This window comes from Coregonus lavaretus (assembly GCF_964263955.1).
Source record: "Coregonus lavaretus genome assembly, chromosome: 2".
NCBI lineage: Eukaryota > Metazoa > Chordata > Actinopteri > Salmoniformes > Salmonidae > Coregonus > Coregonus lavaretus.
Window position 1 is genome coordinate 13,218,377 of NC_139989.1, and position 25,824 is coordinate 13,244,200.

The 25,824-nt window shown below is 46.1% G+C and overlaps 1 protein-coding gene across 3 annotated transcripts in view; it reads left to right on the forward strand.

Annotated features, from left to right (window-relative positions):
* Positions 1 to 25,824, forward strand: part of sulf1 (sulfatase 1) — a gene marked incomplete at its 3' end in the record, with an annotated part of 69,010 nt that overhangs the window by 39,594 nt on the left and 3,592 nt on the right. Inside the window, exons 9-18 of one of the 3 annotated variants that reach the window (XM_084179012.1) lie at positions 414 to 470; positions 2,415 to 2,550; positions 11,129 to 11,363; positions 12,098 to 12,344; positions 13,016 to 13,112; positions 13,471 to 13,565; positions 15,029 to 15,201; positions 15,681 to 15,823; positions 16,019 to 16,145; positions 20,158 to 20,191. In XM_084179012.1, coding sequence (XP_084035138.1) covers positions 414 to 470; positions 2,415 to 2,550; positions 11,129 to 11,363; positions 12,098 to 12,344; positions 13,016 to 13,112; positions 13,471 to 13,565; positions 15,029 to 15,201; positions 15,681 to 15,823; positions 16,019 to 16,145; positions 20,158 to 20,191 — 1,344 coding nt within the window. Of the gene's footprint in view, positions 1 to 413; positions 475 to 2,414; positions 2,551 to 11,128; positions 11,364 to 12,097; positions 12,345 to 13,015; positions 13,113 to 13,470; positions 13,566 to 15,028; positions 15,202 to 15,680; positions 15,824 to 16,018; positions 16,146 to 20,157; positions 20,192 to 25,824 lie in introns of those variants that run through there. The other 2 variants (XM_084179011.1, XM_084179013.1) reach the window with 2 other exon arrangements.

Consider the following 25,824-nt stretch of genomic DNA (forward strand, 5'->3'; position numbering starts at 1 on the left):
GAATCTTAAAGGGACAATCTGGGATTGATACATCCACTTTTTGGTTTGAATGCCAGATGCCCCTTTACGTTTTTAGCATTATAGCAAGGAAAAGGAAAGTATTTTATCCTCTAAGCCAGTGATTCAGGGTTTCATGTTCATACAGAACAAATTTCACTTCCTTATCGCTTCTCCACAAAACCATATTGTGTAATAACTTGCTCTGGCTGGCTGTACACTGAAGACCAACATAGCTCAAATGGCACCCTATTCCCTATATAGTGCGCTACAGGGTAACCCTATGGACCCTGGTCAAAAGTAGTGCACTAAATAGGAAATAGGGCGCCATTTGGGATGCATCCATTGGCAGGCCCATGTGTCCACAGGCAGGCCCATGTGAATTATATGGACTAAAGAGCATTTTGTTTTTCCAGATTCAAACCCAATCGGAAACCCAAAGTCTGGAGGGACACATTCCTGGTGGAGAGAGGGTAAACTGATGTCCTTTATCCCTACCCCCTCCACCCACACACACACACACACACACACGACACATGCATGCATACACACACATTCATTTTCCACACACACATTGTCCTAAACAGACACGCATGAACGCAAAAGGCACTACACCACAGATCCATGTCAGCAGTTAGTGCAGAAATGTGTGACAACAATTGTACATTTCATTGAATCCCAAACGTGTCAGGCAGTGGACGAGCATTCACACATCCTTCGTCCCAAATGGCACCCTATTCCCTATAGTGCACTTCTTTTGACCAGGGCCCATAAGGTTACCCATAGGTTTGTGAATGCTCGTCCTCTCAGCGGTCCAGCCATTCTTTCCACTTATTTACTACACACACACATTTTCTGCCTGACAGACGCTTCCAGACCACAGTGGGTTGGGAAGACCATGGGTTGGAAGACCGTGGGGGAGACGGTTGGGAATATAATTTTGAGCATTGTTTGATCTATGTTAGGAGCTATGAACGCCTGCCTGGTGCATCATGACAGTTCACACAGGCAGGCGTTGACACACAGGGCTTTAAAGGGACGTCTTTTTCTGTCAGCCTGCTCTTTTGGGCCTGCATTTCCAATGTGGGAGACAGAGGCTGTGACCCAAATAGTACCCTATTCCCTATATAATGCACTACCTTTGACTAGAGCCCAATAGGGACAGCAATAGAGAACTTGATCACAGCCAAGCCCTGACCCAGACCCCTGTGCTGTGTGTCAGTAAGACTCAGAGACTCAGAAGCCCTGGTCAAAATTAGTTCACTACATAGGAAATAGGATGCCATTTGGGACATATACATTGCCTTTGTCCTCCTTGTGTGGGGCCTGTATTGCAAGTGTTTAAGGCTGGGAAGAGAGACAGTGGCTGTGTCACAAATGGCAAAGTGATGGATAGCTCAGTAGTTTTGAAACAGGAACAGGCTAACACTGACAGGGCTAAAAGTAAGTTGAGGTTGAACACAGACCACAGTAGAAGCATGATGGAAGGCTCAGTAAATTCTCTCCATTGTTGAGTAACAGAGCGAGGGGGTGTCTCTCAATTGGCACCATCTTTCCTATCTAGTGCATTGTTTTTGACCAGGGCCTATTGGGTTATGGTCAAAAGTAGTGCACTATATAGGGAATAGGGTACCAATTGGGAAGCAGACATACAGTAGCACTGTGATGGATAGCTCCGTAGATTCTCTCCATTGTTGAGTAACACAGTGGAGGGTCTGGAGAGGCTTATCTCAGCAGTCATGAAGTATGTATGCATTCCAAATGGTACCATATTACCTACATAGTGCACTACTTTTGACCAGAGCCCTATCGGTAAAGTGGTGCACTATATAGGGAATAGGGTGCCATTTGGGATGCAACCGATGAATAAACCCCAGTGTTCAGGCGTCATACACATGGTGGATTAATGTGGCTGTGGATTAAACAGCCTAAAACCCTACAGGTCAGAGGTCACCAGTCTTTCATTTCAGGCACAGCAGTGTTCTGTCGTTAGTTACCCCGTCACACAAACAGCAGCTGGAAGGCAGGAGGCCTAATGCAACATCAGTCAATGGCTGCATCTCAAATGGGACCCTATTCCTTATAGTGCATAACTTTTGACCAGGGCCCTATGGTCAAAAGAAGTGCACTATATAGGGAATAGGGTGCCATTTGGGACGCAAACCATGAGAGTAGAGGGCTGGCATGGGAAGCTACTTCTCCATACATTTTCAGACACACGGCTTGTAAAAAAAAAACGGACTACAACTTCTAACTCCCCCTGTCCCTCCTGTCTGCAGTAAACTCCTGAGGAAGGAGGAGGATGGAGGAGGCAGTCCAACCACCCAGCACACCAATAGCCTGCCCCTCTTCTAACCCTCACTTCTACCACTATCTTAACCATCACCTGTCCCCTAATCTGACGTGTCCCTCTACAGTAAACTCCTGAGGCAGAAGGAGGACGGAGGAGGCAGTCCAACAACCCCTCACACCAACAGCCTGCCCAAGTACAAGAAGGTCAAAGAGGTGTGTCAACAGGCAGAGTTCCAGACGCCATGCCAACAGCCTGGGCAGGTATGTGTATTCACACACACATGCATGCACGCACAAACACACACACAAACCCACACACACACACACTAGGGTTGAATATTTTTTCCATCCCGAGAATAAATCACTTTTCTCCCGGGTAACCCGGTATTTCCCGCCAAAACTGGAAGTGTCATTCAAAAGCATTATAAAGCATATAAGGCCTATGTCTATATTTGATTAGAGCTTTGATCGAAAATTCAAGCCTGATGCTACCTGAGCCTGATGAGCCATACATTAAAGACATTTCATGAGCCCTACATTAAAGACATTTAATGAGCCCAAGCCCAAAAAAGCCAAAATGATTGTGTCTTTATCCAATACATATATAATAAAGGCTACTGCACATTACGCAGGACAGAAAAGCATAAAAGCCCATAGATGTAGCTATGTCCAGCAAGCTATTCTAGTCTAGCTTTTCCTGCACGGGACTCCAAGAGCTAAGGAGCGTTTTTTAAGGCCAGCGGAGCACAGGTGCGTGCGTATTGCGCAAGAGACAGACGCTATAAATTAGAAGCTTACTATGGAAAACCCATCATTAATAAGCTAAATATAATGCTAATACTGCATTGAATTTATCACCTGGAAAGAGGTAGGCTAGGACATCTATCTATCTATCTATCTATCTACACTACCGTTCAAAAGTTTGGGGTCACTTAGAAATTTCCTTGTTTTCGAATGACAATTATTTTTTTTGTCCATTAAAATAACATCAAATTGATCAGAAATACAGTGTAGACATTGTTAATGTTGTAAATGGCTATTGTAGCAGGAAACCACTGATTTTTTTTAAATGGAATATCTACATAGGCGTACAGAGGCCCATTATCAGCAACCATCAGTCCTGTGTTCCAATTGCACGTTGTGTTTACTAATCCAAGTTTATAATTTTAAAAGGCTAATTGATCATTAGAAAACCCTTTTGAAATTATGTTAGCACAGCAGCTGAAAACTGTTGTGCTGATTTAAAGAAGCAATAAAACTGGCCTTCTTGAGACTAGTTGAGTATCTGGAGCATCAGCAATTGTGGATTCAATTAGAGGCTCAAAATGGCCAGAAACAAATAACTTTCTTCTGAAACTCGTCAGTCTATTCTTGTTCTGAGAAATTAAAGCTATTCCATGCGAGAAATTGCCAAGAAACTGAAGATCTCGTACAACGCTGTGTACTACTCCCTTCACAGAACAGCGCAAACTGGCTCTAACCAGAATAGAAAGAGGAGTGGGAGGCCCCGGTGCACAACTGAGCAAGAGGACAAATACATTAGTGTCTAGTTTGAGAAACAGGCACCTCACAGGTCCTCAACTGGCAGCTTCATTAAATAGTACCCGCAAAACACCAGTCTCAACGTCAACAGTGAAGAGGCGACTCCGGGATGCTGACCTTCTAGGCAGAGTTGCAAAGAAAAAGCCACATCTCAGACTTCCCAACTTAATCTTTTATTTTTATTGGCCAGTCTGAGATATGGCTTTTTCTTGTCGTCTACAAAATAAATAACGGAAAAGTGGTGCGTGCATATGTATTCACCCCCTTTGCTATGAAGCCCCTAAATAAGCTCTGGTGCAACCAATTACCTTCATAAGTCACATAATTAGTTAAATAAAGTCCACCTGTGTGCAATCTAAGTGTCACATGATCTGTAACATGATATCAGTGTATATACACCTGTTCTGAAAGGCCCCAGAGTCTGCAACACCACTAAGCAAGGGGCACCACCAAGCAAGCGGCACCATGAAGACCAAGGAGTTCTCCAAACAGGTCAGGGACAAAGTTGTGGAGAAGTACAGATCAGGGTTGGGTTATTAAAAAAAATATCTGAAACTTTGAACATCCCACATTATTAAAAAATGGAAAGAATATGGCACCACAACAAACCTACCAAGAGAGGGCCGCCCACCAAAACTCACGGACCAGGCAAGGAGGGCATTAATCATAGAGGCAACAAAGAGACCAAAGATAACCCTGAAGGAGCTGCAAAGCTCCACAGCGGAGATTGGAGTATCTGTCCATAGGACCACTTTAAGCCGTACACTCCACAGAGCTGGGCTTTACGGAAGAGTGGCCAGAAAAAAGCTATTGCTTAAAGAAGAAAATAAGCAAACGCGTTTGGTGTTCTCCAAAAGTCATGTGGGAGACTCCACAAACATATGGAAGAAGGTACTCTGATCAGATGAGACTAAAATTGAGCTTTTTGGCAATCAAGGAAAATGCTATGTCTGGCGCAAACCCAACACCTCTCACTACCCCGAGAACACCATCCCCACAGTGAAGCATGGTGGTGGCAGCATCATGCTGTGGGGATGTTTTGCATCGGCAGGGACTGGGAAACTGGTCAGAATTGAAGGAATGATGGATGGCGCTGAATACAGCGAAATTCTTGAGTGAAACCTGTTTCAGTCTTCCAGAGATTTGAAACTGGGACGGAGGTTCACCTTCCAGCAGGACAATGACCCTAAGCATACTGCTAAAGCAACACTTGAGTGGTTTAAGTACATTTAAATGTCTTGGAATGGCCTTGTCAAAGCCCAGACCTCAATCCAATTGAGAATCTGTGGTATGACTTAAAGATTGCTGTACACCAGCGGAACCCATCCAACTTGAAGGAGCTAGAGCAGTTTTGCCTTGAAGAATGGGCAAAAATCGCAGTGGCTAGATGTGCCAAGCTTATAGAGACATACCCCAAGAGACTTGCAGCTGTAATTGCTGCAAAAGGTGGCTCTACAAAGTATTGACTTTGGGGGGGTGAATAGTTATGCACACTCAAGTTTTCTGTTTGTTTCACCCCAAAACATATTTTGCATCTTCATGTTGTGTAATTCAAATGATACAACCCCTCCAAAATTCCAGGTTGTAAGTCAACAAAATAGGAAAAATGCCAAGGGGGGGGGGGGGGCGGGGGGTGGCGGGTGAATACTTTCGCAAGCCACTGTATTTATCTGGGGAAAAGGGAGTGGTTTTGGGCGGTAAATCTCGGTAACCGGGTTCCCGCTATTCAACCCTTACACACACACACACACACACACACACACACAACAAAGAGTGTGTAACGAGGTTCCCTGAAACACACACCCACCTGAATGTGGCCAGAGTTTCCCCTGTTGCTGTCTGTAATGAAGGATTACGTCTTATATGTGCACACTTACAAGCTGCCTGGTTCACATTAGAACGCCCTGCAGGCTGCTACCTGAACATTGGACCAATTTGTATTGTTCAGGTCTGCCAACTCTGTGGCTGTATACCAGTGGTTAGTAGCTGGTCTAACCACTAAAGAGAGTGTGTGTGTGTGGCTGGTCTACCAGGCCCTGCCAGCCCTTTAATGGGCCTGGGATGAAAGGGAACGAGGGAAAAATTAGTCCCTCGTTCAAACGGTACAGAAATGTCCAATTATTGGACGATTGCAGTAAATGGCTATTTGACTTATGGATGGCTGGCTGAAGGGTCTATGGCTGGGACAGACTACAACACAGAAGAGGAATTATACTGTATGGAAAAGATTGTTACTGAAACAAAGAAGTTGAGGAAATCCAATTTGTTAGGTTACCGTGAGGGGAAAAATATATTTGATCCCCTGCTGATTTTGTACGTTTGCCCACTGACAAAGAAATGATCAGTCTATAATTTTAATGCTAGGTTTATTTGAACAGTGAGAGACAGAATAACAACAACAAAAATCCAGAAAAATGCATGTCAAAAATGTTATAAATTGATTTGCATTTTAATGAGGGAAATAAGTATTTGACCCCCTCTCAATCAGAAAGATTTCTGGCTCCCAGGTGTCTTTTATACAGGTAATGAGCTGAGATTAGGAGCACACTCTTAAAGGGAGTGCTCCTAATCTCAGTTTGTTACCTGTATAAAAGACACCTGTCCACAGAAGCAATCAATCAATCAGATTCCAAACTCTCCACCATGGCCAAGACCAAAGAGCTCTCCAAGGATGTCAGGGACAAGATTGTAGACCTACACAAGGCTGGAATGGGCTACAAGACCATCGTCAAGCAGCTTGGTGAGAAGGTGACAACAGATGGTGCGATTATTCGCAAATGGAAGAAACACAAAATAACTGTCAATCTCCCTCGGCCTGGGGCTCCATGCAAGATCTCACCTCGTGGAGTTGCAATGATCATGAGAATGGTGAGGAATCAGCCCAGAACTACACGGGAGGATCTTGTCAATGATCTCAAGACAGCTGGGACCATAGTCACCAAGAAAAAAATTGATAACACACTACGCCGTGAAGGACTGAAATCCTGCAGCCCAGAACTTCCCCCTGCTCAAGAAAGCACATATACAGGCCCGTCTGAAGTTTGCCAATGAACATCTGAATGATTCAGAGGAGAACTGGGTGAAAGTGTTGTGGTCAGATGAGACCAAAATCAAGCTCTTTGGCATCAACTCAACTCGCCGTGTTTGGAGAAGGAGGATTGCTGCCTATGACCCCAAGAACACTATCCTCACCGTCAAACATGGAGGTGGAAATATTATGCTTTGGGGGTGTTTTTCTGCTAAGGGGACAGGACAACTTCACCGCATCAAAGGGACGATGGACGGCGCCATGTACTGTCAAATCTTGGGTGAGAACCTCCTTCCCTCAGCCAGGGCATTGAAAATGGGTCATGGATGGGTATTCCAGCATGACAATGACCCAAAACACACGGCCAAGGCAACAAAGGAGTGGCTCAAGAAGAAGCACATTAAGGTCCTGGAGTGGCCTAGCCAGTCTCCAGACCTTAATCCCATAGAAAATCTGTGGAGGGAGCTGAAGGTTCGAGTTGCCAAACGTCAGCCTCGAAACCTTAATGACTTGGAGAAGATCTGCAAAGAGGAGTGGCGCAGTGGTCTAAGGCACTGCATCACAGTGCTAGCTGTGCCACTAGAGATCCTGGTTCGAATCCAGGCTCTGTCGTAGCCGGCCGTGACCGGGAGACCCATGGGCGGCGCACAATTGGCCCAGCGTTGTCCAGGGTAGGGGAGGGAATGGCCAGCAGGGATGTAGCTCAGTTGGTAGAGCATGGCGTTTGCAACGCCAGGGTTGTGGGTTCGATTCCCACGGGGGGCCAGTATAAAAAAAAAAAATAATAATAATAATGTATGCACTCACTAACTGTAAGTCGCTCTGGATAAGAGCGTCTGCTAAATGACTAAAATGTAAATGTAAAATCCCTCCTGAGATGTGTGCAAACCTGGTGGCCAACTACAAGATATGTCTGACATCTGAGATTGCCACCAAGTACTAAGTCATGTTTTGCAGAGGGGTCAAATACCTATTTCCCTCATTAAAATGCAAATCAATTTATTAAATTTGTGACATACATTTTTCTGGATTTTTTAGTTGTTATTCTGTCTCTCACTGTTCAAATAAACCTACCATTAAAATTATAGACTGATCATTTCTTTCAGTGGGCAAACATACAAAATCAGCAGGGGATCAAATACTTTTTTCCCTCACTTTATGTGGGGAAACCCGCTTTAGTCTTTATGTAGCATGCGAGATTGTGGGGGTGATGGTTTAGTGTATGTAACGTATTCAGCCAGCGAATGTGTAGTTACAACACATACATGTGGAGGTTTAGTCCTAGCTAGCTATAGCCCTTGTCTATTATTTAACCTAGTCTCCTAGTTAGCAGCCTCCCTCTGTCTCTGTGGGGTCTTCCTTTAGAAGGAATAATATGGAGGGAAAGTCTATTAAACTCTTAAAACAGCTGGTTAGAACACACACACACACACACACACACACACACACACACTGGTCTGTGGTCAATAGACACCTGTCCACCAAGGTTCAAATCCATGATTTAAAGGGGAGGGCTAAAGCTCAAAGCCTTTGCGGTCAATGTATTTAAAGGGGAGTAGACTACACCAAATGTTACCTAAAGGACATGAGACATTGTAAGTAGCTTAGTGGTTAAGAGCGTTGTGCCAGTAACCGAAAGGTCGCTGGTTCTAATCGCCGAGCCGACTAGGTGAAAAATCTGTCGATGTGCCCTTGAGCAAGGCACTTAACCCTAATTGCTCCTGTAAGTCGCTCTGGATAAGAGCGTCTGCTAAATGACTAAAATGTAAATGTAAGTGTTTTCAGAGTGAAAGGGCAGTATGACAGCCTATAGAACTCTGTGACTGTGAGAAGAATATGAGTGGTTTAGTAATGTGGTTGTGTCCCAAACTATCCCCTATTCCTTATATAGTGCACTATTTTTGACCAGAACCCTACCGGTCCAGGTCAAAAATAGTGTACTACATGGGGAATATGTGCCATTTGGGACAAGGTCATTTGTATTTATAGATGTCATAAACTCAAGGTTCCATTCGGTCTTATTCTTATTCTATACAAGACTCCCTTCCTGCTGGCTCTCTGCTCTGATCTCCCACCCAGTTCATTTGCAGCAGGCTATCTCTCAATCTGTAAATGAATTAATAATGTGTGTCAGTCTGAGAGAGCTGTAGCAGTTTGGGTCTGCCACTTCTAGAGCAAGTCTCAACTTGTAGGGTCTTCCCCACTTTAACCCCCTCTCTCTCACACACTCCCTCTCTCACTCACTCCCTCTCTCTCTCACTCCCTCTCACTCCCTCCCTTCTCCCTCTCTCCCTCCCTCCCTTCTCCCTCTCTCCCTCCCTTACTCCCTCTCTCACTCCTCTCTCACTCTTTCTCACACTCCCTCACTCACTCACTCTCTCACTCACTCATTCACTCTCTTACTCACTCTCTCTCTCTCTCTCTCTCTCTCTCTCTATCTCTCTCTCTCTCTCTCTCTCTCTCTCTCTCTTTTTCACTCACTCACTGTTTTCCACACTGTGGAATGTGGCTGAAAAGTCCTAAAAGCACTGCATGCCTCTCTCTCTCTCTCCCCCCCCCCCCTCCTCTTCCTCCCCTCCCCTGCCACCCTCCCCCTCCTCTCCCCTCCTTCCTACTCTCTTCCTCCCTCCATTTCCCTCTTGATATAACATGGCTGTCAGGGCCATCTGTCAGTCAGCTGTCTGTCAGTGAGCGTCTGAGCGAGTGGTCCACAGAGGAAACCCGATCCTACCCATAGCCCTTTGTTTGGAACTCTCGTTCCCACGCACCGCCACGGTCCGCAGATATGTCCCCCCCTCTCCAACCTGCATCCCAAACAGCACCCTATTCCCTATTTAGTCCACTACTTTTGACCAGAGTCAAAAGGTAGTAGGCCCTGGTCAAAAGTAGTGCACTATATAGGGAATAGGGTGTCATTTGGGATGCAACCCCAAACACTTTAAGCCAAATTATCACATGACTTACTTAGCCGAATGAGCTTTCACTTTTTTTGACCCCTCCCTTTCAACTTGACTGATTCATGGCGTTGGGGGTAGGAGACATTGTGGATGTGCACCACTAACTAGATTATGCTGGTGACGCAGCCAGGGGTTTGGAAGACAGACAGACAGACAGACAGACAGACAGACAGACAGACAGACACAGAAAGAGACAAAGAGCGAGACAGCGAGAGACAGAAAGAGACAAAGAGCGAGACAGCAAGAGACAAAGAGCGAGACAGCGAGAGACAGAAAGAGACAAAGAGCGAGACAGCGAGAGACAAAGAGCGAGAGACAAAGAGCGAGACAGCGAGAGACCGAAAGAGACAAAGAGCGAGACAGCGAGAGACAGAAAGAGACAAAGAGCGAGACAGCGAGAGACAGAAAGAGACAAAGAGCGAGACAGCGAGAGACAGAAAGAGACAAAGAGCGAGACAGCGAGAGACAGAAAGAGACAAAGAGCGAGACAGCGAGAGACAAAGAGCGAGAGACAAAGAGCGAGACAGCGAGAGACAAAGAGCGAGACAGCGAGAGACAAAGAGCGAGACAGCGAGAGACAAAGAGCGAGACAGCGAGAGACAAAGAGCGAGACAGCGAGAGACAAAGAGCGAGACAGCGAGAGACAAAGAGCGAGACAGCGAGAGACAAAGAGCGAGACAGCGAGAGACAAAGAGCGAGACAGCGAGAGACCGAGAGAAAGACCAATGGACAGCAGACTGATCCAATTCATTTGATGTGGTGGTTCTGGTTTCTTTCCCTTCAGTTTTTGGATTCTGTTTCTTTCCCACCGCGTCTGTTTGTGATCTGGTTGAGATGTCTGTCTGTCAGAAGCACTCTGCTGTCTGTAAACGCAATGCAGAGGAAAGGAAAAGGCCTTGTGCTCAATTAGGAATCAGTGTCTCGCTCCCGTTTTCCCACTTTCCATATGAGACTCTAAGAGACAGTTTGTTTTTAGTCCAACTTTTTTTCCATTGAATACAGTAGTCAACATACGTGTTGTTCTGGCAAGGACTCCGAGAAAGCGTATCTGTTGACAAAGTTGTGTCGAAAAAGATTGCGATTTCATTGAGAAATAGTAGCGGTTCTCGCGCTGATCACAAAGCACAAAGAGTCACTCTGTTTCCCAAATGGAACCCTGTTTCCTATATCGTCCACTACTTTTATAGGGTGCCATTTGAGACACGTTCAATGTCTTCAAAGACCTTTACATTGGAGTGGAGTAAAACCCATAACTCAAATCATCCACCTCTAATATAACCATATTCTCTCTCTCCTTGTCTCACCTCTACAGAAGTGGCACTGTGTGGAGGAGATCACAGGGAAGTGGCGTATCCAGAAGTGTAAGGGAGGTGGTCTGAAGGAAGGCCCCAGGAAGAGGGCCCGGAGCCTGAGGTCCCGCAGCAGCTACGACAGCCGGCAGAGGGACCCCTGCGACTGTGGCCCTGACAGCAGCCTCGACAAACCCTCCAGGTCCGACCGTCCGGGACGCTCACACCGCCAGTTCCCACCTTCCTCTGGAGGACGAGGTGAGTAGGGTGGAGGGATGGGGAATGGGGGTGAGGATGTGGATGGGGCTGAGGGTGGTCCAGTCCAGGGAATAGTTTCCTGAGCGGGCTGGCTCAATGATAGCTGGGTAGCTGTTGTTACAGGGGCATAGAGATTAGAGATGGACAGTTATGGTAACATAAATTATATCCATCTGCGGACTTACCACTCTGTATTTAAGGCTGTGTGTGGAGGGCTATGGGAATGATGTCCAGGTCTGCCAGAGCCTAAGCTTTGATTTACTGTTCAGGATTACTCTGCCTCTAAAGAGACAGATGCAGGGAAGAGACCGAGGCACGAATAGAGCTCCTGACATTAGATCACTGATCTGGTGGAGGTATTTCCTGACATTAGATCACTGATCTGGTGGAGGTATCTCCTGACATTAGATCACTGATCTGGTGGAGGTATCTCCTGACATTAGATCACTGATCTGGTGGAGGTATCTCCTGACATTAGATCACTGGTCTGGTCATTTGGAATGTTGTGGCACCATCTACTGGAACAAAGAGCCATTGCAACATTTTGGTCATGGAATTTTCACATTCAATTCAGGTCAACATCTTTATTGACAGGAAAGGGCAATTTGTTTCCAGATTAAGTGACAGGACAAGATCTAATGACATACATACACAATTACACATACTGAATACATGGGTAAAGAAATTAGAAAAGTCGGTTAATTAACTCTCTGTGATATTTGGTTATCTATTAGGCTACAGGCCACGTTTCGTCCACACGAGATCCACCAGATCTCTGTCCGTGGAGTTCGAAGGGCAGATCTATGACATTGACCTTGCGGCAGACGACCAGTCGGCGGTCCAGAGACGTGTCATCAGAAAGCGCCACTATGAGCAGGAAGACCAGGAGTTGGCTCTGGAGTCAGAAGACGGGTCAGAGGAGATGCTGGCGGACGACACCAACACCGTGGGGTACCCCAACTCTGTCAAAGTCACACACAAGTATGTACCCCAACTCTGTCAGTCACATACAAGTATGTACCCCAACTCTGTCAGTCACATACAAGTATTTACTCCAACATATACCCCAACTCTACCAAAGGCACACTAGTAATACATACATGTAGTTCCTACCAAAATAATTTTTCGCAGCCCTTGTCTGCTTGACTTGCTTTAGGGGGGGGTTTGGCCTGGGTTGTAGTTTTTGGCCTGGGCTGCAGTTAAGTTGCCTGGCTACCCATCCACATGGCTCCGGCCAAACGCCACACCCACTAACGTTTCTTCTCTACCATGAGTCTGGATTTGCTTCCTCCCCGACTTGATGAGAATGTGAATACACTCAGACTGCTCTAATTGATCACAGAAACCGATGGGTTGGGTCAGAGCCGGCCTACACAAATCGTGAATCAGCACAAACAACTTCTAGGATAGCAGGTTTAGACTGATGTACGGAGTAATCGTTAGAGCAACTAAATTGAATTCAGGATGAGTCATCAGGCAAGCAGTTAAGCCCTTTGTGACAAATAAGGTGAATGCACCAATTTGTAAGTCGCTCTGGATAAGAGCGTCTGCTAAATGACGTAAATGTAAATATATTTGGTTAGTTGATTGATTCCTTTCTTGTCCTTTCTCTCCCTTTCTGTCCTCTCTCTCCTTCTCCGTCCCTCTCACAGGTGCTACATCCTGATGAATGACACCGTCCACTGTGAGAGAGAGATCTACTCTTCGTCCAGAGCCTGGAAGGACCATAAGAGCTACGTGGACCAGGAGGTTAGTTGGAGTCTGCATCTCCTCTCCTCCTCCCCATCTCTCCTCCTCCCTATCTCTCCTCTCCTCCTCCCCATCTCTCCCTCTCCTCTCCCCCTCCCCATATCTCCCTCTCCTCTCCCCCTCCCCATCTCTCCTCTCCCCTCCCCATCTCTCCTCTCCTCCTCCCCATCTCTCCTCTCCTCCTCCCCATCTCTCCTCTCCTCTCCTCTCCTCTCCTCTCCTCTCCTCTCCTCTCCTCTCCTCTCCTCTCCTCTCCTCTCCTCTCCTCTCCTCTCCTCTCCTCTCCTCTCCTCTCCATCTCTCCCCCTCTCACCTTGCCTACCCTGCAAGTTGAAGTAGATGTTGCCTTCCACTACAGATAGAAGCCCTGCAGGACAAGATCAAGAACCTGCGAGAGGTCAGGGGTCACCTGAAGAGGAGACGACCCGACGAGTGTGACTGTGGCAAGAACAGGTCAGTAATGTACCTCATTGGGGGTCCCCAAATATGTGTACTATTCTTAAATGTAGAACAAAAAGTAAATCTGCACACTGGTATAATGCTCCCAAAGTGACAATAGTGACTATGACAGAGGGGACTCTAAGATTAAACCCTATTATAGTGCATTGTCATATCTTGGCCATCTCTCAGTCGTTTATTGTGAATCTGACAATTCTTATGTAGGCTGTGTTTACACAGGCAGCCCAATTCTGGTATTTTTACACTTATTGGTCTTTTGACCAATCAGATCAGATCTTTTGACAGTAATTGGGCCAAAGATCAGATTGGGCTGCCTGTGTAAATGCAGCCTATGAGTCATCAGTCCTTTATTATTCATCTTGACTCTCCTGAGTTGAAGCTTTCGTAGAAAGGAAACAAAACAACCGCCATATTTAGTTGCTCTTCCCTCTGTACTAAAACCAGCTACTATAGCAAAGGAGAGAGAAACAGAGAGAAGGCAGAGAGGTTGAAGAACAAGAATGATCAGCTCCATCCCTTTAAGTGAGTTCGTCCTCTCCTTTAATTCAGTCTGTCCGTGTTTGCCGCATATCGTCCATCGCCCATCCCTGTTCGTCTCAACCCCATTAACACTGAGGTTGTATCTCAAATGGCACCCTATTCTCTATATAGTGCAATACTACCCTATAGGCCCTGGTCAAATGTAGTGCACTACTACCCTATTGAGGGAATAGGGTGCCATTTGGGATGCAAACTGAGCCTGCAGTCTAGAAGTGCTCAACTGACCAATAGAATTTCATAGATGTACTGCATCTCTAATACATGAGTGTGATACGTTTCACTGCCAGTGTGGCCCCATTTGTCTTGTGTGTTATCTTGTCTTGTGGTACATCTGCATGGTACTTGCATGGACTGTGCATGCTCTCCAGTCAAACCCAGGCCTGCCTTTCAGTGCAGGGATCTGGAAGTAATCGTCCCAAGCAGCAGCATGGAAACAAAACAGTGACTCAGTGGAAGGAGGGAAACAGCCCGTCCCTCTAACACAGCCATTGCCTTGCACCAGGTGGTTGAGTCACAAACTTTTCATCAGGGTCCATAGGGTTCTCGTCAAAAGTTGTGCACTATATAGGGAATGGGGTGCCATTTGGGATGCGCACCGAGGCACAGGGAACGGATTAGAATGCCAATGCGAAGCAGCGGTGTTATCCAGTGACTGTTGTGTGTTTAGGAAAATGGGGAGCGGGAGAAGGGTAGAGGCTAGAATGGCCCAGAGAAAATGGATAATGTGGTCAGAGAGGAGCTAGAACCTGTCATGTTCTTGGCTCCACCAGAGAGGAGTCTGGGAGTTCCCTCCGATGATTCCATCCATCACCATGGTAACTGACTGGCATCATGGAGAGGTCACTGCGAGGGCAGAGCGGGTGGGTGTTGGGTCGTTACTGTAATCTGATTGGTGGGTGTGTCTGTCCGTCATGCAGGGAGGTTGTCCAAGAAGTGGATGGGAAGACCCAGCTGTTGAACGAGATCAGGAGGAAGAAGAAGGAGAGGAAAGAGAGAAAGAGGCAGAAGAAGGGGGATGACTGTAGTCTACCTGGTCTGACATGTTTCACTCACAGCAACGACCACTGGCAGACTGCCCCCTTTTGGAACCGTACGTTACTATGTTACTACACCTAAATGTAACTGCACTAAGTAGTTACTTCACCTAAATGTAACTGCACTAAGTAGTTACTACACCTACACGTGTACAGTACTAAGTGGTTACTACACCTAAATGTAACTGCAATAAGTAGTTACTACACCTACACGTGTACAGTACTAAGTGGTTACTACACCTACACGTGTACTGTACTCGCATACATTCTAATTTTAGTCATTCAGCACTGTGGCCTACACGGTAATTAAGCCACATTCACACACACAGATTTACCCACCTCTGCCACAGGTCAGTGAATACCATTGGTAGAATAAAGTGTCTATCATCAGAACAGATGACCAAGTATATCAGTCTATTGAAACAGGCTATTAGTTTTGTTTCCCCCAGTTAGAGGGTTCTCTCTCTCTGTGTGTGTCTGTGTGTCTCTCTCTGTGTGTTTGTTAGTGGTTAACCCTGTCCTTCCTCTCCTTCAGTCGGAGGGTTCTGTGCGTGCACCAGTTCCAACAACAACACCTACTGGTGTGTGAGAACCATCAACGAGACCCACAACACTCTGTTCTGTGAGTTCGCTACGGGCTTCCTTGAGTACTTTGACCTCAACAACGACCCCTACCAGGTGAGTGGACCATAGACATAGAATCACTTCTATTATCTTCTATTTTACTCATTTTCTATTTCTACGGAGTGGACTACTCACAGGCACCTTTCATTAGTAGGTTGTGTTTTCTGCCAAATGTTTATCTATCAAAAACTATGTATTAACGTGTGTGTGTGTCTGTGTGTCTGCGTCTGTATCCGTCGGTGTGTGTAGCTGACCAACGCGGTGTACTCGGTGGACAGAGAGGTGTTGAACGCCCTCCATGCTCAGCTGATGGAGATGAGGAGCTGCCAGGGACACAAGCAGTGTAACCCCCGACCCAAAGGCCTGGACACAACAGGTAAACACACAGATACAACAGTAGTAGTAGTAGCTACACTACTACTACTACTACTATTACTACTGCTATTTCTACTGGGTTACCTCAGAGTAGGGCGAAGTTGTCCCTAGACGCTGATTTTGGGTCAGTTTGTCATTTGCCCCTTTAATGGTTAAGGTGAGGATTGGAGAGGGGAAGCTGATCCTAGATCTGTACCTAGGGGAAACGTCACCCTTGAGCGGGTTACCTACATCTGGTCTACAACAGGAGACTACAACAGAACAGAGACTGAAATGGATCTGAAGACTAGCCACTGTAGTGGTTGATTAGGGTAAACACGTTGTACATACATAAAACATGTTTTTCACTTTAGGATAAAAAAAATCCAGTAACTTTCCCAGGTTTTTCAGAGCTACCGGATGGAAGATACCTGGAATCAGGACGGAATAAGCAGGAAATCCGAGTACAAAGTTTCTGGAATTTTGAAACCCTAAACTGAAACACAAAATAATAGGCATATGAATAGAACTATTTGACCCAGTTTCAGTCCTGACCGGTACCTGCATGTCATTAGTAGCATGTAAACGGGGGTGAGTTGCTCACTAATGTTCGCAAACGTTTCAACATAGGAAGGTTGACGGGTCGTCATTAAGTCCTCTGTGTGTCTCTCTTATGTCTCCATTGTGTGTGTTTCTTTCTCTCTGAAAACACACACACACTCCCTGATCTGTCTTGGTTCTGACCTCAACGATGTCTACTCCCCAGAGATTTGCGTCCAGTCCGCAGCACCCACGATGAGACACGCTATGACCTTTTTATACTTTCACAGGAAATTGGACATTTATAATGTTTTCATCACTGCATGATTTGAACTCCGGTGTTATCCAGAGTTTATGGTTATTGGATTTCTCCAGGGTTTTACAAAGTGAATCACTTTGTTTTGTATTGTAGTCATGACACACACAGGGAAACCCTCTGCAGCCAAGCCAAGCCAGTCACTCAGAATGGTATGGCAACAACCCGAAATAGAGCTTTGAACTGGTCTCTGATGTAATGATAACCTAATATTGTGTCCCTCATTTCAACTCCTTCTGCTGTGGAAGTGGTTTAGTTTGTATCTCAAATGGCACCCTATTCCCTAAAGTTTGAGAATGACACAAGTATTGGTCTTCACAAAGTTTGCTGCTTCAGTGTTTTTAGATATTTTTGTCAGATGTTACTATGGTATACTGAAGTATAATTACAAGCATTCCATAAGTGTCAAAGGCTTTTATGGACAATTACATTAAGTTTATGCAAAGAGTCAATATTTGCAGTATTGACCCTCCTTTTTCAAGACCTCTGCAATCCACCCTGGCATGCTGTCAATTAACTTCTGGGCCACATCCTGACTGATGGCAGCCCATTCTTGCATAATCAATGATTGGAGTTTGTCAGAATTTGTGGGTTTTTGTATGTCCACCCGCCTCTTGAGGATTGACCACAAGTTCTCAATGGTAATAAGGTCTGGGGAGTTTCCTGGCCATGGACCCAAAATGTCGATGTTTTGTTCCCCGAGCCACTTAGTTATCTCTTTTGCCTTATGGCAAGGTGCTCCATCATGCTGGAAAAGGCATTATTCATCACCAAACTGTTCTTGTATGGTTGGGAGAAGTTGCTCTCTGAGGATGTGTTGGTACCATTCTTTATTCATGGCTGTGTTCTTAGGCAAAATTGTGAGTGGGCCCACTCCCTTGGCTAAGAAGCAACCCCACACATGAATGGTCTCAGGATGCTTTACTGTTGGCATGACACAGGACTGATGGTAGCGCTCACCTTGTCTTCTCCAGACAAGGTGTTTTCCAGATGCCTCAAACAAGGGGATTCATCAGAGAAAATGACTTTACCCCAGTCCTCAGCAGTCCAATCCCTGTACCTTTTGCAGAATATCAGTCTGTCCCTGATGTTTTTCCTGGAGAGAAGTGGCTTCCTCGCTGCCCTTCTTGACAACAGGCCATCCTCCAAAAGTCTTTGCCTCACTGTGCGTGCAGATGCACTCACACCTGCCTGCTGCCATTCCTGAGCAAGCTCTGCACTGGTGGTGCCCCGATCCCGCAGCTGAATCAACTTTAGGAGACGGTCATGGCGCCTGCTGGACTTTCTTGGGCGCCCTGACGCCTTCTTCACAACAATTGAACCTCTCTCCTTGAAGTTCTTGATGATCCGATAAATGGTTGATTTAGGTGCAATCTTACTAGCAGCAATATCCTTGCCTGTGAAGCCCTTTTTGTGCAAAGCAATGATGACGGCACGTGTTTCCTTGCAGGTAACCATGGTTAACAGAGGAAGAACTATGATTTCAAGCACCACCCTCCTTTTAAAGCTTCCAGTCTGTTATTCTAATTCAATCGGCATGACAGAGTGATCTCCAGCCTTGTCCTCATCAACACTCTCACCTGTGTTAACGAGAGAATCACTGACATGATGTCAGCTGGTCCTTTTGTGGCAGGGCTGAAATGCAGTAGAAATGTTTTTGGGGGATTAAGTTCATTTTCATGGCAAAGAGGGACTTTGCAATTTATTGCAATTCATCTGATCACTCTTCATAACATTCTGGAGTATATGCAAATTACCATCATAAAACCTGAGGCAGCAGACTTTGTGAAAATTAATATTTGTGTCATTCTCAAAACTTTTGACCACGACTGTACATAGGGAATAGGGTGCCATTTGAGATGCAGACCGACTAGTGTGTCCCTCAGTTTAGCTCATTCTGCTGTGGGTAGTGGTGTAAAATAAGCATCCCTCTAAATCGGCATCCCATGTGGCAGCCTATTCGCTATTAAGTGCACTACTTTTGACCGGGGTCAATAGGTCATTTTGGACTTCACCCAAGTCTTTTGCCACGTTGCCTATCCTATTGTGTGCTCTGGCCAGAAACCCTGCCTTCAGTGACTCACACAGAGTGTTAACTATGAGAGCTTTGTCAACAAGCCTATTGAGCCTGTCACTTTACACCAGATTAGCCTGGCTTCTCTGGTGACTACATCTAGTTTTTCACCACCGTGACGGCTATTTACAGCTGAGTGTCCCCAAGAGATGACATCACACTAGCAACAGTTAATAACATTGCCATGATGATATGAGCTCTTGGTTTTAGACTTGCTCTCAGTGAACTCATTATACCAGCACAGTAGACGCACAATAGTCCACAATAGTTCATATTTCTGGGGGGGGGGGGGTTATATTGGCTGTGTGCTACTAAGTTTAAGAACAAGTTATCATATCACTGCCTGATGATTTGGAAACTTTAATAACATCATGTGTTTGTGTTTTGGACTCACCCATGGGCATCACATCATCATCACCTGACTGACTGAATAACTTTTTTACCTCCAAAGGAAGCCGGGAACCGTCATACAATCTCTATCTATCTATCTATCTATCTATCTATCTATCTATCTATCTATCTATCTATCTATCTATCTATCTATCTATCTATCTATCTATCTATCTATCTATCTATCTATCTATCTTACAAAAAGAGATTGCCGTTTTGAAACTGCAATAAAGGTGCAGTAACTGCAGTCGACTGTGGTATTTTGGACGCAGTAATTGCAGAATAACTGCAGTGCACTGCAGTTGAACTGCACACTAACTACAGTTACACTGCAAAATTACTGCAGTAAAAAAAAAACGTATTTTGGATGCAGTATTTGCAGCATACTGCAGTTATACTGCACTCTAACTGCAATCTTTTTTTGTACGGGAACCCAAATAAATATACCTTCCTCCCTCCATCCCTATCCATCCCCTCCACCCTCCCCCAACATGCACCTCCTCTCCTCCTTGTTCTACCCCTCTCTCTCTCCATCCATCCATACTCAAATTGCACCATCATTTCTCCTCTAGGGGCCTAGCGGTCTGGTCTGTCCTGTTCTGTGCATGAAGAGGCATCTCCAATGTGAATGATTCATTATTTTCTCTTATTCCCCCTCATCTCTTATTTGATTTGAGACATTAACATTGGAACTGCTCTTATTTTCCTGATCAGGAGGTAAAGATGGAGGCAGCTATGAACCACACAGGTATCCACACTTCTTTTATGATCTCTCTGGATACGTCCCAAATGGCACTCTATTACCTATGTAGTGTACTACGTTTGACCAGAACCCTATGGGTCCTGGTCAAAAAGTAGTGCACTACATAGGGAATAGGGTGTCATTTGGGATGTAGCCTCTCTCTTTGAAAGAGGCTTCTCTTCCTAATAACTGCATGGGCCAACTCATTGACTCATTCGCACTAATAATCCGTAAGGCGTCGAGCTGCTTGGTGTGTGACTGCATGCCGGGGGAGCTGCCTACGCTAACTAATAATCGATTGATTAGATCTTTTGATTTCTTCTTAATTGAAGGTAGCTTCTTCCACTGTCATCGTGAAGTCTGAGGGGGTATCATCTTTCTACAATACAGCATTATTCTCCATAATAACAACAGAAAAATGTTTACCCACCTGAACCCCCCAGATAGCACACCACCTTATCTGCTGTTTGAGTCAAACACCAACGTGCAGATCTGTTTCTGTAGCTCCTTGCACCACCACATGCATCAGTCGTATCTATTTAGAACATCTGTCAGACTGAAAAGTCACTTTTTGGCCGGTCTTGGCTTGACAAGTAAGCTCAGAGAGCTCAACTGGTATGCCCGACTCTCACACATTTCCATGTTGGCCACTCAAGTTGCGAATGAATGTATATTTAGTCAAACTGAATTAGACCTTTCTGGTCAGTGTGGCAATTTAATATGTATTATTACAGTATATAAGTGCAAAAAAACAGTTTCACATAATGAACCCCCCCCACACACACCTGATAAATGTGTGTCACCTGCATGTGAATGAAAATGCATGACAGCATATGGAGTCAATCATTCATTCATGGCATTCATCCATTTCATTCATGCATCGCACGATCACGGACATGTTACTAATATAACATCACCATCTTCCACACTACCTGACCAAAGACATAGGCTGTGTCTAAAATAGCACCCTATTCCCTATGTAGTGCACTATTTTTGACAGAATTTTGTCAAAAGAAGTGCACTATATAGGGAATATAGTGTCTGTCAATTGGGACGCACACATACATAAATACATCAACTTACTTAGTAAGCCATAATGATACTCAGTCATTGTACTTGTGCAACATGGCATCATTCAGAATGGCATCCATTTTCCTCATGGCATTATTAGAGTAGTAGAATGGGCACTTGAGTTGCTGGGACTTCGTTGTCCCTCTTCCTGACCTCTGACCTATTGACCTCTGTTTCTGGGCACCTGCTTACCAGGCAACAGCGGCATCGAAAGTGGTCAAAGAGGAGACCAAGCCAGTCCTTTCTGTGAGTCTCTTAGCCTATAGTATACTTATATATAAAACCCTCCCCTATTTTCCCTCTTTATTGCAGGGTGACTTAAATCTGGACCTCGAGTCCAGTTCCACTGCTTATTTTCAGCCCTTTATTAAGGGACTGATTTAGACCTGGGGCACCAGGGGAGTGCAATTAACTACCAGGGAAAAATGAACTATGGAACTAGTCCAGGTTTGAGTATCCCTGCTCTATAGTACTTCATACACGCATGTAGGCCAGAGTGGTTTGAAAGCGCTCCCTCTAGCAATCAACAATGAAACAGGGTGTGTATCAGGTTTGGGGGGGTCAGTTCCATTTCAATTCAGTCAAGGACTTTTCCAATTGTTGGAATTTAATTTAATTGACTGAATTGAAATGGAATCAACTCCAACCTTATTGATAGTAAGCATATACCCTAACTATGATTCCAACCTTAGTATATCGGCCCTAACTGTATTTTTCAAATAAATTTTTCTTTTCTTTTCTGGGAATACACCACACAGCAGGCTCATCTCTCTCCTTCCTCAACACTCCTTTTTTCCAGATGTTCATCATCCCTTTTTCTTCCCCTCCTTTACTTCCCAGATTCCATTTTCTTGTTTCCAGGTTACCTGGATATTCATTAGAAAACAACAAGCCTATCATCAGTCTTCTTTTTTAGTTTAGCTAGTCTAATGGCAGATCTGAACATTTTATGTATCTTTGAGGAAATATTGTCATTTTCTGTCAAGATGACTTGTGTTTGCTCTGCTGCTTATGGCTTCAGCTTGGGTGCTGTGTTTACTGGGCCAAACTCTGTGTGTGTGTGTGTGTGTGGGGGGGGGGTTTGTGTGTGAGTGGGGGAAGGGGCACTAACCCCAAGGAGCTGACTGCCATAGAGGAGGCTGCAGACTGGATACTGCTGCGGGGCATGACTGCATGACGTGTGACCAAACACAACACAACCACACACTCCCATACACTACCACACACTCCCAGTCCCATACAACATTACCCCCAACTCTCCCACTCACACTCCCATACACTACCACACACCCCCAGTCCCATACAACATTACCCCCAACTATCCCACTCACACTCCCATACACTACCACACACTCCCAGTCCCATACAACATTACCCCCAACTATCCCACTCACACTCCCATACACTACCACACACTCCCAGTCCCATACAACATTACCCCCAACTCTCCCACTCACACTCCCATACACTACCACACACTCCCAGTCCCATACAACATTACAACCAACTCTCCCACTCACACTCCCATACACTACCACACACTCCCAGTCCCATACAACATTACCCCCAACTCTCCCACTCACACTCCCATACACTACCACACACTCCCAGTCCCATACAACATTACCCCCAACTCTCCCACTCACACTCCCATACACTACCACACACTCCCAGTCCCATACAACATTACCCCCAACTCTCCCACTCACACTCCCATACACTACCACACACTCCCAGTCCCATACAACATTACCCCCAACTCTCCCACTCACACTCCCATACACTACCACACACTCCCAGTCCCATACAACATTACCCCCAACTCTCCCACTCACACTCCCATACACTACCACACACTCCCAGTCCCATACAACATTACCCCCAACTCTCCCACTCACACTCCCATACACTACCACACACTCCCAGTCCCATACAACATTACAACCAACTCTCCCACTCACACACCCATACACTACCACACACTCCCAGTCCCATACAACATTACCCCCAACTCTCCCACTCACACTCCCATACACTACCACACACTCCCAGTCCCATACAACATTACCCCCAACTCTCCCACTCACACTCCCATACACTACCACACACTCCCAGTCCCATACAACATTACCCCCAACTCTCACACTCCCATACACTACCACACACTCCCAGTCCCATACAACATTACCCCCAACTCTCCCACTCACACTCCCATACACTACCACACACTCCCAGTCCCATACAACATTACAACCAACTCTCCCACTCACACACCCATACACTACCACACACTCCCAGTCCCATACAACATTACCCCCAACTCTCCCACTCACACTCCCATACACTACCACACACTCCCAGTCCCATACAACATTACCCCCAACTGTCCCACTCACACACCCATACACTACCACACACTCCCAGTCCCATACAACATTACAACCAACTCACCCACTCACACACCCATACACTACCACACACTCCCAGTCCCATACAACATTACCACCAACTCTCCCACTCACACTCCCATACACTACCACACACTCCCAGTCCCATACAACATTACCCCCAACTCTCCCACTCACACTCCCATACACTACCACACACTCCCAGTCCCATACAACATTACCCCCAACTCTCCCACTCACACTCCCATACACTACCACACACTCCCAGTCCCATACAACATTACAACCAACTCTCCCACTCACACACCCATACACTACCACACACTCCCAGTCCCATACAACATTACCCCCAACTCTCCCACTCACACTCCCATACACTACCACACACTCCCAGTCCCATACAACATTACCCCCAACTCTCCCACTCACACTCCCATACACTACCACACACTCCCAGTCCCATACAACATTACCCCCAACTCTCACACTCCCATACACTACCACACACTCCCAGTCCCATACAACATTACCCCCAACTCTCCCACTCACACTCCCATACACTACCACACACTCCCAGTCCCATACAACATTACAACCAACTCTCCCACTCACACACCCATACACTACCACACACTCCCAGTCCCATACAACATTACCCCCAACTCTCCCACTCACACTCCCATACACTACCACACACTCCCAGTCCCATACAACATTACCCCCAACTGTCCCACTCACACACCCATACACTACCACACACTCCCAGTCCCATACAACATTACAACCAACTCACCCACTCACACACCCATACACTACCACACACTCCCAGTCCCATACAACATTACCACCAACTCTCCCACTCACACTCCCATACACTACCACACACTCCCAGTCCCATACAACATTACAACCAACTCTCCCACTCACACTCCCATACACTACCACACACTCCCAGTCCCATACAACATTACCCCCAACTCTCCCACTCACACTCCCATACACTACCACACACTCCCAGTCCCATACAACATTACCCCCAACTCTCCCACTCACACTCCCATACACTACCACACACTCCCAGTCCCATACAACATTACCCCCAACTCTCCCACTCACACTCCCATACACTACCACACACTCCCAGTCCCATACAACATTACCCCCAACTCTCCCACTCACACTCCCATACACTACCACACACTCCCAGTCCCATACAACATTACCCCCAACTCTCCCACTCACACTCCCATACACTACCACACACTCCCAGTCCCATACAACATTACCCCCAACTCTCCCACTCACACTCCCATACACTACCACACACTCCCAGTCCCATACAACATTACAACCAACTCTCCCACTCACACACCCATACACTACCACACACTCCCAGTCCCATACAACATTACCCCCAACTCTCCCACTCACACTCCCATACACTACCACACACTCCCAGTCCCATACAACATTACCCCCAACTCTCACACTCCCATACACTACCACACACTCCCAGTCCCATACAACATTACCCCCAACTCTCCCACTCACACTCCCATACACTACCACACACTCCCAGTCCCATACAACATTACAACCAACTCTCCCACTCACACACCCATACACTACCACACACTCCCAGTCCCATACAACATTACCCCCAACTCTCCCACTCACACTCCCATACACTACCACACACTCCCAGTCCCATACAACATTACCCCCAACTGTCCCACTCACACACCCATACACTACCACACACTCCCAGTCCCATACAACATTACAACCAACTCACCCACTCACACACCCATACACTACCACACACTCCCAGTCCCATACAACATTACCACCAACTCTCCCACTCACACTCCCATACACTACCACACACTCCCAGTCCCATACAACATTACCCCCAACTCTCCCACTCACACTCCCATACACTACCACACACTCCCAGTCCCATACAACATTACCCCCAACTGTCCCACTCACACACCCATACACTACCACACACTCCCAGTCCCATACAACATTACAACCAACTCACCCACTCACACACCCATACACTACCACACACTCCCAGTCCCATACAACATTACCACCAACTCTCCCACTCACACTCCCATACACTACCACACACTCCCAGCTCCAGCCCTTGAC